Source organism: Pyxicephalus adspersus, chromosome 1 (assembly GCF_032062135.1).
Source record: "Pyxicephalus adspersus chromosome 1, UCB_Pads_2.0, whole genome shotgun sequence".
Lineage (NCBI taxonomy): Eukaryota > Metazoa > Chordata > Amphibia > Anura > Pyxicephalidae > Pyxicephalus > Pyxicephalus adspersus.
This window is the reverse complement of record NC_092858.1, coordinates 102042030-102058080: the sequence shown is the minus strand read 5'-3', so window position 1 is coordinate 102058080 and position 16051 is coordinate 102042030. Positions and strand designations below refer to the sequence as shown.

At 38.4% G+C, this 16051-nt stretch overlaps 1 protein-coding gene across 1 annotated transcript in view; it reads left to right on the top strand.

Moving 5' to 3' along the window:
• The first annotated feature begins 1017 nt into the window (after positions 1 to 1017).
• Positions 1018 to 16051, top strand: part of RPS6KA1 (ribosomal protein S6 kinase A1) — a 68508-nt gene continuing 53474 nt past the window's right edge. The window contains exons 1-2 of the mRNA XM_072421450.1: positions 1018 to 1176; positions 14531 to 14575. Coding sequence (XP_072277551.1) covers positions 1111 to 1176; positions 14531 to 14575 — 111 coding nt within the window. The 5' untranslated portion in view covers positions 1018 to 1110. The remainder of the gene's footprint in view (positions 1177 to 14530; positions 14576 to 16051) is intronic.

Below are 16051 nucleotides of genomic sequence, written 5' to 3'. Positions count from 1 at the left end.
AACAATGAGTTTTAGTATTGGTTAGTATTGTCTCCTGAAAAAATGAATATTTTCCTCCAAGAAAAGCTATGGCTAAATTGGTGTAAAAGGGTCTCAAATGTGGGAGAAGATGCTCTCAGAAAAATTCCTGGATTGTTAAAGAGGACCTGTGTGCTAAGCAATAATCAGTGGAGTAGTGAAACTCCTGCTTGTTTGTCTGTTCTTCTGACTGAACAACTTCAATGCATCAATTCACAAAGCAATATCACAGCATAGGAAGGTATATCTTGGTGTACGAACAGTGTAAATTAAGCTTATGGCGTCTCAGGTCTAGTAACTGGTTGGATACTTGCTGTGGGTCATTGACTAAAAAGGTTTTTGACAAGGATATCTAGGCAACCAGTATTGTTGGAAGGATGCTGACATTGACAGTCCAGCATCAGGGAAATCTTATTAGTGTGCGAGCATACTCATGTTCATGGCCTTTATGTTAGCATAGCGGCACGAGGGTCTGCCACCTGTACATTTTCTCAAATGAAATTATAGGCCAAATAAAAAATATATATAATGCGGTCAATCACTGGTAATGACATTTTTATTATAATTGACATATCTCCCCTCCTATTGTGTGTTACTTCCCCCTCCTAGATTGTAAGCTCTTCGGGGCATGGTCCTCTCTTCCTCCTGTGTCACTGTCTGTATTCGTCTGTCATTTGCAACCATTATTTATATATATGTTGGCGCTATATAAATCCTGTTTAATAATATTAACAGTTTTTCTTGTTACAAGAATGGCCTTTGAACTTCTGATATAATCAGGTCTTCTTGAGGGTCATTTAATCCCCTTGCCACTAGATGGCGTCTACACAAGTCCCATATGCTTCCCTCCACAAATGGCCAAGTCAAGAAAGAAAGATTTACCTGAGGGGATGGGGCGGGGGGAGCTTACCGTCAGACCACGCCCCTCCTAGAGCTGCCACCAATAGATTGTACATTTCTCATGGGTGCCCAATTGCGGAGAGGGAGGGCGGCACGTGCCGCACTAGCAGTGAGGGAGGGGCGGAGTCGCGCGGTCACAGTGGACCTGGAGTGCTGAGTGAAGGAAGAGCGCTACCGCTGGTTCTGTGCAACATGCCGCTCGCACAATTGGCTGACTTGTGGCCCAATAATGTGGAATTGGTGCCCGAGGACACTGAGGTAAGAGAGCCGCTGTGTGACCGGGCCGTGCAGCCGGAGTTGTGTGTGTGTGTGCTCCGCTGCTGTCAGTTAGCTGCAATCATGCACACATACGTATTAATTGCACCTAATGTGTCAGCAATGGGTGCGGGTCTTATCACCTCCGGGAGCTGACAGCCTGTCACAAGGTTATTCATGCAATCAATGCTTGGTGATCGGAGTGCAGGCACGGCAATGTTGGCAGTGCAGCAACAGGTATCAGTTCATGTAGTTGCCACGTTGGTTGTGCAGCCCATGATATGAAATATAAAGGTAAGATATAGAGGGAACAGATGTGGGCTGATCAGGGATGATCCTTGGAAATGGCCATTATATGGCTTGTGTATATTGTAATAACCTGGACAGGTGTGTGACAATCACACTGTATATTCTCCTTTACATGTATGGAGGGATCAGACCTAAACTCTCCATGCAGACCAATGTAAATGCAACAATTAAATCCAACCAATTAACAAACGAGTGACTGCTACATCGAACGTATGTATGGTACTGCAAGGGTTGACTTAAATTCATTTTAATATTGACACCATTCAGAGAAAATCACATGGTGTAGGATTAACCTAAGATCATGTAATCAGATTTTCACATGTGGACAGTGCAGGGTATGTACACTTTTCAGGTAATAGTTGCCCGAGACCAACGCATGTGCTTGTATCTGGTGAAAATCTGACATGTCTTTTGTGGTCTCCCAATATTCTCCATCAATCTGCCATGACAGATTGATGAATAATCGCTGTTCACTCCTTGAAGGACAGCACAACAGGGTGCCTCCCCATCTCGTCTCTATAGAACATAATGGCGCTGTGTGTACAGCAGTTGTATATTGGAATGATCATGTCCAGCAACATTCCTATGATATCCATCAGTCGTGTGTACAAGGCTTTTAGTCTTACAGTTGTGCGTGTTCAGATGATCAGCGGTTCCCCGCAGCCCAGAGCTGTTCCTATAGATCCAGTGTTTTGATAGCAGGTGGTACTGTGATCAGCTGACCACTCTGTCCTTATTCATTCCCTATAGGTGGCTGCAGGTAAAATGCCACATAACTCAACTGCCAGCAGGGTTCCTGGGTGTGAGGAAGTAAAAACCACCCATAACCCTACTGGCCATCTGAACTTGGCCTAAAAGTGCAGGCAGAGGAGAACTGGGGACAACTACAAGCAAGTGGCATTTCATGGTGGACACTGGTAGACTAAACAAAACATATTATACACAGTGATTACTGGAAGGGTGAAAGGTGAGTGTTCTTGCATGGCACGGTTTGTTGTGGCACACCTCTTTTTTATTTGTTCCGGCATTGGATCCTTTGCAAGTCTTGGCAACAAGTCACATGACCTCTTAAAACCACAAAGATGACTCTTCCTGAAGGCTTTGCTCTGCCACATGTTATGATCTTAGGTCAGACCATGGAGAGCAGGCACATTATATATTAGCCAGCTTGAAGTGGCTCCTGCTCTATTCAATCATGGTCACCTGTAGGAATCATATTATTGGTATCATCCAATGGGGAAATAATTCCTCTTACCCCAGCCAAGTGCTCATGAGTGTAGAAGATTGTGTCAAGAATGAGCACAATTATTTGTGAACGTAGGAAAACAGAAAACCTTGGTATTAAACACCCTGCATGGAGTCTGGAGGAAACAATTGGCCCCACAGTGTGTACTTGTATGAATATGTTAAGCTGCGTACACACCTGCAATTTTTCTCGTTGGAAAGGATCTTTCACGATCCTTTCCAACGAGAAAAGACTGCACGATGCATGAACGATGCTGTACATACAGCACCGTTCATGCTCTATGGAGAGGGGAGGGGGAGAGCGACGGAGCGGCACCCTGCTGCGCGCTCTCCCCTTCCCTTTCATTAGGATCGGTCGTCGTCCATCGTCCATGGATCCGCCAGGACGGTCGTCGGACGATGGACGACGACCGACTGTACACACGGCAGATTTTCGCCCGATAATTGGCCGATACCGATTATCGGGCGAGAAAAATTTGCCGTGTGTACGCAGCTTTAGGCATATTAGATTGCAAGCTCCTCTAGGGTAGGGGGTGACTATTTGACAGTATTGGATTGTTTATAAAACAAATGGTTCACCACCCTGTATTTGGTTTACAGCATACATTCACCATCATTATTGGCATGCACATTCACCTTAGGTTTCATAACATTTACTGTTTGTCACACAGCAATGTTACAGTTTGTCAAAAGAGCCTTCCATAAACTTTCACTACTCCAAACTGGTGAATCAGGTATTTATTTTTAAGTTTTGTTCTGCTTTTCACATTACCATAAGATTCACTATGAATAGTACCAGATATTGGAGATGCTGACAAATATCATGTGGATTTGCCTAACATTTATAAGTAGTATTACTATACTGGACACATATGTTGACTTCAAAGTTTTCATAGAACTGTACAGACGTTTAAGCATATATAGGTTGCTTAAGATTTAGTGCATTTAAACACTAATCATGAAATTGTACAGAATGGGTACCAATAAAGGTGCGATATTGTGCAAGCCACACAACATGCAAGGTGTTCTTTCAGTTATTTTTTCCAATGGAGGTTGTATAGTCCCTGTCAGGTTTGCACTGCTATCTGTTTTGCCTCACTTAGTAACCTGATGACAATAGATTCACTAGACATGAATTTATGGTAAAACTCCAACAAAGACACAAGCCAATATGCCAATGGTTAATTTATTAGAGTAGGGGGAAGGCTAAAGAAGACCTCTAACTGGGAGATGATGGATGTTGCCATTGCTGAATGCATTGTAAAGAATTCTAATTGGATGTGGAGTTAATCTTTTGGTGTCAGTATTGTCAGTTACACACAGGAAACAAATATGCATATAACTGTGTGACAAGTTGTGTGACATTAACTGAACACCTGAGCTATATACTCATTTTGCATCACTGGTTCAGAGGGTATTAAAGGCAGAGAAGCAGAATAAGCTGGATTTTTTGGTCTGGGTCAGAAATGGCAGCTTACATCCTTTCTTCCTTCCTTCCTCAGTGAAAAGTCTGAATTAAAGGAAAATTGTTTTACTCTGGATTACTGCACAAAAATGTCTGTCTGCAGACTTTAAATTTGTTTGTTTGCCAGATGTTATTCTTTTTGTAACTTAGATTGTACAATTGGTTTGCAAAATATGTAGCACGTTTTGTGTTTCACAAATATATTGTAATTCATTTCTTTTGTTTGTGACATATTTGGCAGTAAAACTTTTCAGACTGGCTTTGGAAACAGCAGTTACCATGCAGGTCCTTGTGGTTGGCACTTCCTTAAAACACTAATACATGCACATTTTGCAGTAGGCAGTATTGAACTGCTTATTGGCTTTCCATTCACTCTCAATGTATTGCCACCCCTAAGGAAATGGTTGAAGGGCAAAAGGAAGCAGATACCACACTGCAACTTCACTGCCAGTATGAACAAGGAACATCACTCTGTTTTAAATTAGTAAACTTCACTCTCTTCGGCATGTAGGTCTGTATAGGAAAATAGGGCTGCACTCAAAATTCAGATCCAGTGTAGTAAGATCAGTGCATTGCCTAAAGCAGCGCTAACTCCCATTTCTGGTAAGTAGGCATTTAACACATAGAATGAAAAACAATAAGTAGCATTAAAGATATTTTTTCTTTTGTCTTGGCACCTTCCCAGTCCCTCTGCAAAAGTTTGCTGCAAAAGTTTCAGAACATAGAGTTCTGGATAATGGGAGGGAATGCTTTGAGTTTCCAGCTTCACCAATTATTACAGGAAGTGCACCCACCCCTGACAACCATCATCCAATGGCAATACATCCGGCTGTGTACCTTAACAACAGGGCTTATTATTTGTTAAGGTACGAAGCCTGGAATTTTTCCATTGGCTGAGGTTGTTAGGTACTTGAACACTTTCTAGCAGTGAAACTCTCTGAGCAAGTATGCATTGTATATAATTTTCCCTTACCACCTATTTTTGTGACACCTCAGAAATGTTAAAAATTTCCTCCATGAATAAGCACCATTTTATAATTATGTAACTGATGGCTCCTTAATAAAAATTGCAGAGAGGGACACTTTATTTATGGGTATCTGGTTTAGCAGGTTTAGACAGTGAGATGCATTCAGGGCAAGTCGCTTTAGGTTTTGCACAAGCACTGTAAGAGTGTGCAAGAGGTGTGAGGAGGTCCAAAGTTCTTTCTTTGAGTGTTGTGACGCACAAGATTTTGACAGTTGGATAGATTAGGTTCAGGTAATGAACACAAGACATGAAACTTATGACTGTATTACTTCTAGGGTAAATTCCATTTTCAGTTAAGGTGCTACGTAGGGCTACATTTAATGTGTCTCTTTAAACGCTGCTATATATGGAAGAAAAAGAGTCTACTTTTTATTAGGAAGCAAAAGGGTAGATATCAGAAGGGTTTTTTTCAATTATTAGGCAGAGATTTGAATTGCCTAGCCTAATTGAAGTAGTTATAAGGGAAGAATATAGAAAGAAGTAGGCTTTTTATAGACAAATAAAATGTATTTAATATTTTTTTTAATATTTATTCATTTTTTAATTAATGATTTTTTTTGTGGTCCTATTGAATAATCATAGACCAACTATTCTAAAGTAGTTTTTCAAACAAAACAGTAAAAATACAAACCCGATGTACAGTGTTTATATGTTTATACCCCAAAGGGTTAGGGGTATCTCAAGTGCCCGACGCGTTTCGCCCATGGGCTTCCTCAGGGTATTGTTGAGATCAAAAGGTTACTTGATGAAAGAATGAGGGAACAATAAAAATGGTCATATAGTTGGTCTATGTTTATTCAATAGGACCACAAAAAAATCATTAATAATTGTGTTAAAATCTACTTTTTAATATTATGCAGTTATTTCCGAATAAGCCCCAAATGTTCTATGTGTCTAAATTCTGGCAGAACTTTGTCTTTAGCGTAAACCTTTTCACCCTACAAAAAAGCATAAAACAAGATACTTCAATAGTGGAAAACAATGTTATGTTGTATGCACTGGCTTTAAAAATCTTAGAAGAAGGTGATAGCCAGGCTCTAAAGTACAGTTTTCTTTGGTAAGCAGCCATATAAACTAATCGGATAAGACATTTCCCTGCCAGCATGCTGCAGAGAGGAATCATTGCTCTCTTTGTGGAAGCGATGGTCTCTCTCCACAGAGGTCTGACATTACCTTTTAAGAGTTAGAAATCTCCAGTCATCATGGGATATGAACTTGCTTAAGAAAGTTAAATATGAATCTATAGGTCATGCTTAGTGTCAGGAATGCATAATGCTAGAGGATGGCTTTTTTACTCAGGCTGTGGCTGCTTTCAGCATGCCTCTTTTTACACCATGACCGCTGCTCTGCATTTTGGTAAATGCTTTTCAGCACCATCCTCAAAATAAATTGTTTTCAATGTGCCTAGTGCTGCTTCGCTCAAGTCTCTAAAAGTTCATTTCTGGCTTCTAATTGTAAAGAAACAACAATATTCAAGCAGGAGTTAGCTTTAGTGAAATCCATATAACAAAATGATCTGTGGATCCAATATATTTATGTTGCATTTATGTATAAATATCGATCTTCTCTGTAAAAGTCTGACAGGCCCCTAGTCTTTACTACGGTGGTGATGCAGCGTATTAAGTGATTTTATTGACTAATAGGGAGGATCAGGATCAGAAACTAAACTAATTATGACTTCTGCTGCCTACTTGTCTGAAACCACCAGTCTGTTTGGTAAGCCTGTCCTAAGGTTGTCATCCTGCAAATAGAATTTACATTTAAATTAATGTTCTTAGTTTACAAATATAGATTGCGAATGAAGCATTTCAAAAGAACCAAAGGTTAGCATAAAATATGAACTGAAGAAACATCTTTTATCCTCTTATGGTTCTGTACCCCAACATGATGATTTTTACTTGGAAATACCTTGTTCTCTCAGGAAAAAGTATGCATTAAAGACCTTATCCAGACATTTGTAATCTACCTTTTCCCCCAAAATTCACAGCATTTTATAGAATGTGCTGTTTGTGCCCATTAAGCTGTTGTGCTGTGGGGATGACTTGCTTCTAAAACATCATCATGATAAGGTGTACCCTGGAGCTTTGTGAAACACCTTCAAATAACAAAATGTAAGGTGTGAACAAACAGCAGAATTGTAGCCACATCATACCCAAAAAACATCCTAGAAAGGATGTCCAACTTCAGTAAACCAGACGGCACAACAGAGAATGCATTTGTAATTAGTTGGTGACATATGAAGCAGGTTGTGCCAGTAAACACAAAGCAAGAGGCAGCCTCTGCCAGTTTTTGTTATCCCTGTTAGTGCTATGGGGTGTATGAGTGCACCGAATAAGGGACACAAAATATTAAAGGCTGCTTCTCTTCACTCTCAAAACAAATAGGGTTGCAGCGCTAAGGAAGAGCTAAGGAAGTTATGGGAAAAAGTGTGCCCCCTCTTTCAATTTTAAGGTTTTATGAGTCAAGATGTAATCGTGAGAATACATTATTTAAATCTTACCTTAGGTGTGAAACAACACACATTAGATTCCACCATGTCTTTATTTAACAAAAATGAAGCCATGTGTGGAAAACTACACCTTATGAATTAAAAACTTGTAGAGCCATTTTAAAGCAGAAATATATACTTGAGGTAATAGTTTTGCATGAGTTTATTAGTCTCACATTGTGGAGGAATTTCTGGTCTGTTCTTCTTTACAACAGTGCTTCAGTCCATTGATGTTTTCTGGCATTCATATATGAACAACTCTGTTAAGGTCCCACGACATCACTTCATCCAGATTTAAGTCTAGATTTTGTTTCATTGAAATACCTTCTTTCTTTTCTATTTCAGCCATTCTGTTGAAGACTTGTTAGTGAGTTTAGGATCATTGTTGTTTTGCAGCCAAGCTTTAGTTGCACAGGTGTCTAGAAATAATTAAATCTAGAATATTATGGACCTAACGACACCAAGGTGCCCAAATCCTGTGGCTGCAGAACATTCTCTGCAGTCTGAGATGTAGCTCATGAGTTTTTTGCAATTCCTCTGACCATTGTACAGTTTGACCTTGTGGTGAATTTGATGGGGGGTCCACTCCTGGGAAGTTTGGCAATTGTCTTGTCTTTTTCACTTGAAAGTAATCTTTCTCACTGTGGAATTTTACACTTTACATTGTTTGGAAATGACCTTATAATCCTTCAGAGATGATACCTTTATATTGATACAGATTAATGACTAAGGACTAGTGTCCTTAGTATTATATTAACACACACTTAAATGTTCCAGACCAGCAAAATTCCAAAACACTCCTTTTTTTATAGAGGTGGTCATACGTCTAGTTAAGTACATTTATTAGCAGTATTAGCTGGCTGGTACTTACTCTCTTAATTTTCATAGTTCTATTTTTTCCATACACGGCTTCTATATTTCAACTTGGTCTTTGTTAAATTATATAAGGTTGTGTAATATGTCAAGTGGTGATTATCTGAGGTTTTATATACCTATTTTTAGGACCTGCTAACAACCAGTTTTTTTTTTACTCTGTCCTTATACGCCAAACCTTAGAAATTACCATGTTTTCATGACTGTAAATAACTATAATGTAAATTGAAGTAGTTGCTTTGTTCATATTGGGCTAATCACTGGTTCATTTCAGGGTTAGCATTTTTTAAACACTTATCAAAGTTTGTCCTAAAAGTGGACCTCTAATATGAGAAATACCATGAATGCTACTTTCTGCTGAACTTCTGTGCAGATTGTTTGGCTTTAATCCTTTAAGTCACTGACCTGAAACAAGTATACAGTTCTGACTCCACTGGCTACATGGTTGTTACTTGTCAGGGACTCAAAGTGGAGCCATATAGAGACATCCAGTTAACTAGTGTTCTCATACAAACAGCTCAGCAGTAGCAGACTGTGTGGAAAGAAGAAGTAGGAGCTCTTAAATTCACAACTGTGCTGAACTACATTTGGAGTGAAAACAGCAAAAACATTGTACAAAGGGGAAAGGGGTAAAACAAAGGGAAAAGCAAGTAAGGCTTTTTAGGCACCTTTACAGAGACATCTGTCTGTAAAGGTGCCTAAAAAAGCCTTACTTGCTTTTCCCTTTGTTTTAACCCTTTCCCCTTTGTACAATGTTACATTGGCATCTAGGATCACCTAGGTTCTGTACTGATAATCCCCTCATGGTTCCCCCTTCCCCCCTTTTTTTCATAGCAAAAACATAGTATAGTGGTCTGAACTTTGATCTGCCGTTAGTAGAGGGAATGCATTATTTATCTTCAGTTACCCATGGTGAAGTATCATAAAATCACAACAGATCTTGGTGACAAAAGATTGTCAGCAGTATAGCATTATCTTTTTTCCCCAGTATCTATTCTATTAAAAAGTTTACCTTCCATTTTTTAATGCAAAATCAGCCTTTCTTGTGCTTTTCACAAATGCTGCAAGCAGTATCCACATAGTTGAAATTCCTAGATCTGTATTCCTGCCCTGGGGCTGCAGTAGAAACATTTTTCAAATTTACCAACGAAGGGTTGATACAGAAAAAAAAAGTTTTCCTGAGTTCTCATCTGTGTCCCCCCCACTTGGGATGCATGTTTTGTGCATCAGTGTTTTTAACGTACGTTGCTGCACATTTACAGGTGTACACTTAAATGTTTTATGTATTTGAGTATTAATGCGCATCAGTGCATGTCATGATTTATTTTATGTTTATCACGGTGCATCACAGTTCACACATTAAGTTGCAATTTCATTGATGCCAAACACAAAGGTGTCAATCCAGCTTTAAGCATTAGTGATTTTTTTTATGTTTCCAGCAATAGTAGAAATGACCAAAATCTGTACAGAGAGCACCATTCTGATTATGGAGAGCCCAGGGGGGAAGGATGAACAGGAGGTATCCCGCTTTATCCTCCTTCTAGTAAATAGTGATCATTAGCTGTTGATTGCCCAGTGATGTGACAGGATGGTAGACAGTTATTTCTTTCTGTCTGAGAAAATGAAAGATAAATGTCTGTCATGCCTTTTAAATAGGCAGACTACTGGCTCCCAGTGATCAGCTGCTGTATTGTCGCTATGAATTCCATGTTCACTGGACAAAGTAATTTGCCTCGTGGTAACAGTAGCTTGTAAATCTTCACTTGAGCGTTTATTATTACTGTGTGGTAGGAAGTATCCAGCTCTGGAGCTCAATAACTTGAATGTGCATATAATGGCTCTATCAAACTGACAGCACAGCTTGGGGGATGGTGACTTTGTCTGGGGAAAAATGATCATCTCACTGCCACCCTGGAGCAAGCAACCTAGGAAAACTTGACATCCTTTAGGATTGTTGATACAAATCACAGTAGAAATTGAAACTACTCATAGATTGTAAGCTTGTTTACAGAGTCCTCTTCTCCTGTGTCATTGTTTGTATTTGTTTGTCATTTGAAACCCGTTTGTGTTGACGCTTTAAATATTGTTTATTAGTAATAATAATAATACATTGCTACATTGAAAACATTGAAAGTAACCTTTCCCCAATACTTTCTGAGCTACCGCACCCCCTGCGCGTGATTGGTATCTGTACATCCTGTACTGGACTACTCTTCTCATAACACGGTGCTTACTGCGGTTTTGTCTAAATAAGTGTACTACCTTTTTGAAGAGTGACATACAACACAAGGTCTTTTAAACAGTGTTCTGTTGTTCATTGTACCTTGCTATTTCCATGGCAATGAAAGATGGAGGGAGTACAATGCTCACTGCAGTGCTGCTTATTTAACCCTTATATTGCCAACACAGCTTCAGGAGAATGATTAAAATACATGTTTTCTAGTAATATGAATTGATTTAAAAACTCTGTGAGGCCATTTACTATACATTGCCTGCTTTTGTAATATTGCTAGATACTTTTTTTTGTTAGGAGTAGTTTTTGGGCAAACCATTTTGCTATCCTGATAAGTTATCTGAGGACATCTGCAATCTGTCAGTTTCAGCCATTTTCTTTTCTTGTTCATTGTTCCCTATAGAAAGCCTGACATTTGCTTAGAATAAAATACACATTTTAAAGTGTGTTTAGTACTAATGTTTTAGTGAATTCATCTGGCTAGTGTGAACCCACTACACAAAACCATACACATTATTAACTTCAAATTAGCAAATGCTCCCATGCCATATTTATATAGACAATTCTAGGAACAGTTTCTGTAGAAGCTGTTTGTATCAGTATGTTTAGTATACTTGTAGCACCCACATAAACTGGCTAAGTACTAAATTGCACACAATTCCCGTTAAAACTATAAACCAGCACAATGTTACACCCCATCTTACCTGTTTTAAACTTTAAAGGGAATCTCTTCAGAACTGTTATCCATCATGTACTTCCCAAGTGACACGCTGAAAAGGGTCAGGGGTTGCAAATGTAACTACTGTATTCCTGTTTAGGTTTAGAGACACATTAAGTCTTTATTGAACAAAAAGCTTGAAATTGAAAATATCTATTATTATGACAAATAACATGTATATTGTATTTTATTAAATTGAACAAGCCGGGAAAGAAAATTACAGCTTTATGCTAATACATTTTTGTAAAATTAATCTTGACAGGCAACCTCTAAAGCAGTGTTTCTCTACTTTTTTTAACCTGGGGAACCCCTAAAATTATGTTCAGGTCACCAGGGAACTCCTGCTATAATTACTACAGCCACTACTCATAGTACATTAGTGTGCATAAGTTACATAAGTTCAGTGTGAAGGATGCACATTCCTCACCAGTAGTAGGAAGAATGTCACCCTTACAGATAGCCAAAAAGGTGATTGGTGTCACTTAATCTAACCTAAGATTCACAAACTTCTCACTGCTCAATGAACCCCTAGTAACCTCTGGAGGAACTCTGGTTGAGAAACAATGCTTCTAGTCTAACCCAAGATAAAAAAGATCCTTACCGATCTTTGTGGGTAAATAGTTTGTTTAGGGGCACTGTAAAAAGGACTTTTATTTATTCCCTCACTCAGGCATGAACTTCCTGTATGTCAGTGATCACCAGTAGCTTCTTCTCAAAGGTGCTCCTTGTGGCATTACTGCATTGCGAGTGAGGACACAGAAGGCCTCCCACCCTATCTTTGGCAGTGGCACAAATGTTGTGCATAGTATTCTTTACCACTTTTTCCTAGGGAAAATAGGATCCTGGGCAGCATGGTGGCTCAGGGATTAGCACTCCGGCCTTCGCAGCGCTAGGTCCCAGGTTTGATTCCCAGCCAGGACATTATCTGCATGGAGTTTGCAGGTTCTCCCCATGTCTGCGTGGGTTTCCTCCGGGTACTCGGGTTTCCTCCCACATCCCAAAAACATGCAGTTAGGTTAATTGGCTTCTCCCTAACAATTGACCTTAGACTACATTAACGACATATGACTATGGTAGGGAAATTAGATTGTGAGCTCCTTTGAGGGACAGTTAGTGACACGACTATGGACTTTGTACAGCGATGCGTAATATGATGGCGCTATATAAATACTGTATAATAATAATATTAATCCTGGTCCCACTTTATGGGTTGTTTCTTAAATTGGTCAGAATATCTCATAAAGAGTGCCTCTGACTGCTTGAGGAGCTTGTTATGGCTCTCCAGCACAAAATGATCAAATCAGAAGCATTGTGATTTATAGATACCCTGATTGTCTATAGCCTGTTGTATTGGACAAGGAGGCTTCTAAATTTCACAATAATTTTGCCATCAGTGATAATTGTATGCTATACTCCATATGTGCTTGGCGAAACAATGTATTAGGTGCCAAAAATTGACTATAGCTGCATATATTTCATAGTAAGAAAATGCATTTTATTGCAACCTATGTAATAATAATCCCACTTTTTGTCTTATCAGTGTGCTTTTAAATTGTATATTAATAATAATATTAATAATAATACAGACTGAGTTGTACTTCTTATTGAGTGTAATATTGATGCCTTTTAATTCTACTAATATTACTAGTTTAGGTTCATAGCTTTGAAAACTGCAAGAGAAACATGGACACACAAGACCCATAGTCTTAAGGGAAGTCCTTTTGAAATGTTATAAACATTTATTGTGTTGTTGCACAGTAAACTGTAAAGTAGCATTAGGTGAAACATAACTTTGACTGCATATAGAAGTATCAAATTACATAATACCAAGAAGGATTTTTTTTTAGGTAAACCACAGTTGGTGATGCAGGACTGGGGGGGGGACTCCCAGGGGGACTCCCATAAAAAGTTTTGACAAGTATAGGTAACTGGGTTCGCAGATATAGTCAGTAAAAGTCATGGTATGGCATTATTATTATTAAACAGGATTTATTATAGCGCTGTATATTAAATAGGGGTTGTAAATGACAGACTAATACAGACAGTGATACAGGAGGAGAGGACTGATGGCATGAAGAACTTAAGACAGTGTGGGCTGATAATAGGTAAAGTTGAGGTTAGAAAGTGACGCAAAAAGACATGAAGGTTGGTCTCAAGAAATAATTGGTCAGGCATGCGTAGTAAAGGTTTAGCAAAGTGGAATGAACTCCCAGGAGCAGGTTGAAGAGGACTGAAATCTGTTAGAGTGTGAAAGGTTCTCATGATCCATTTCATTAAGTTGGTGTTAGGGCACCAATTCAAGTTCAGTGAGCATGCAGACTTACAACCTATGACTCAAGCTCTCAGTACTGTTTAGGTCAAATAAAGTTGCCATTCTTTGTTGCTTAATTGGTTAAAAATATGGGTGAGCAGTCAAAATTGTATTTTTAGAATGATTTTTGTTACTATAATTTTTATGGTTGAGGTATAAACTACACAGGAAATCTGTTTCCCTTGGTATTTTTTTTAAACTAAAGTCTTGTACACTCAAAATTCTGCTCAATAATTGTCACTCAAAATGACCGTTACTAATTGTTTTAGTGATATTTTTAAGAATGATTGCAGTACAGACAACTTCTATGGCTGTTGATGAGCAGCCTTGTTGTTCTACGGAGGCAGAACAACTAAAGGAAGATGCTCTGCTGCAGGGACTACAATTGTCCTGTTAGTTAATTGGTTGTTTCATGATCTGACATGGTAGATCATTTAAATAGGATTGAGGTACACTGACACTAGATTTGTGAAAATCTATCTGACATAAGTCTGTGCAGACTTTAACTTGCTTTTTTTGACTGTTTTCTTCCAAAACAGACATTTCTATTCAAACTAGTAATCTCAAGCTCCTAAGTGATTAAACTTCTTTTGTATAGTTTGAGCATAAAAAAGCTTACTACATAAAAGTTTCTTGTTTTAATAACATACAATTCTGTTGCTTAATGAATGTATTCTTTGTTCTGCAGAATGGACACGCTACCTCAGAAGATACAGGAAAATGTACAACCAAGGTAATACAGCAGTACCATACCTTCTACCTGGCAGGGTATCTCTCCAGTTTTCTTTTTACATGTGTTTAATTTGTGTTTTTCTACTTGGTGAAAAGCCAGATGTAACAATTACTATCCGCAGAATGTAAGTCTTTGTAAGGAATGTGCAGTTACATGACCATAAAACCTTAACGGTTACTATTGTGTGTAAAGGTCATTTTCTGTCGTGTTAAGAGAGGTCAACAGATTATTTCAAATGGTAAAGTATTAAGACAGACTTATGCAATAACTGGTAATGTATAGTTGTTAAGACTCTATATTTAGAAAGGAAGCCATGCCTTAAATATCTAACAAGTTTTTAAATTGTATAACTCCAGATACAATTTTCCATTAGCTTCAGATAATATGGAAATTATGATGGGAGGTGGAAAACAGTTTTTTTAGAATGGTAGAAGGATATACCATCTAAATTTTCCTTACAGTATTTATTGTTCTGACATCACTGGGACAGAAAATAAGCAACTACGTCCCCAGTGAGGTCATAAACTGCATTGCAATAAAAACAAAAACATGATTTGGATTGAGTTTGAATTTAATTTCATGATTAACACCACGGTGAGGTTTGTGTTGGTATGATGCAAAGAAATGTTTTCTTTTAGAAGAGGAAATGTCATGGCACATTTATTTATTTATTTGTTTAATCTGCTGTATTACAATCTACTTGCTTCTAGAACAAATCATTTTCCTGTGTTTTTTTCTGAAACAGTTCATAGATCACTCAAAACAGTTCATTACAATTAACAAGTAATCTAAAATGAAAATACTAAACCTAGTATGGCATGCATAGGCAAGTATAGACTTGTATATGTTTCTAAGGTGTGTTCCTATAGCAAACATGCAGATTGTATGCAGTGAGTTGATCCTAAAAACACATGAAAAGGCATAGGAAAAGCTGTACAAAGAGAAATACAATGGTTGCCAATAGTTACTTTCCCTGAAAAAGGTACCCGCCAGACTGTCATGTCATGTATCTTGTATCATTTACCTTGAGAAGATTTACTGCAATTTCAACTGATGCATATGTATACTTGATTGGTTATGAGTGTCCATACCTACCAGGTGCATTAAAGATGCCAGATGGATAGCTCTTCAGTCAGAAAGGCTCATTCATCCTGCTGATTGGCACTCGTAGGGGGCATGGCAATCCTCTGCAAGGAGACTTCCACAATGAGAACAAAGTTCCTTCTCTGGGGCATGCTAGCACGAGACAGGTTTTTCAACTACTGTTTTGATGCACCTGGAGGGTATTTAGCCAATTCAAACTGAACATTTAGATTGGTTTTAAAGTACACTTGCCAAGCAAGTACAAGTTACACTAACCAGTCAAAAATATCACCTTTAATTATCATTTGGACTACAGTAAATGTTTTTTAGGTTCAGTACATTACTACAACTTCTAAATCTGTATTTTCCTTACTGAAGTATTATGAAGACAAC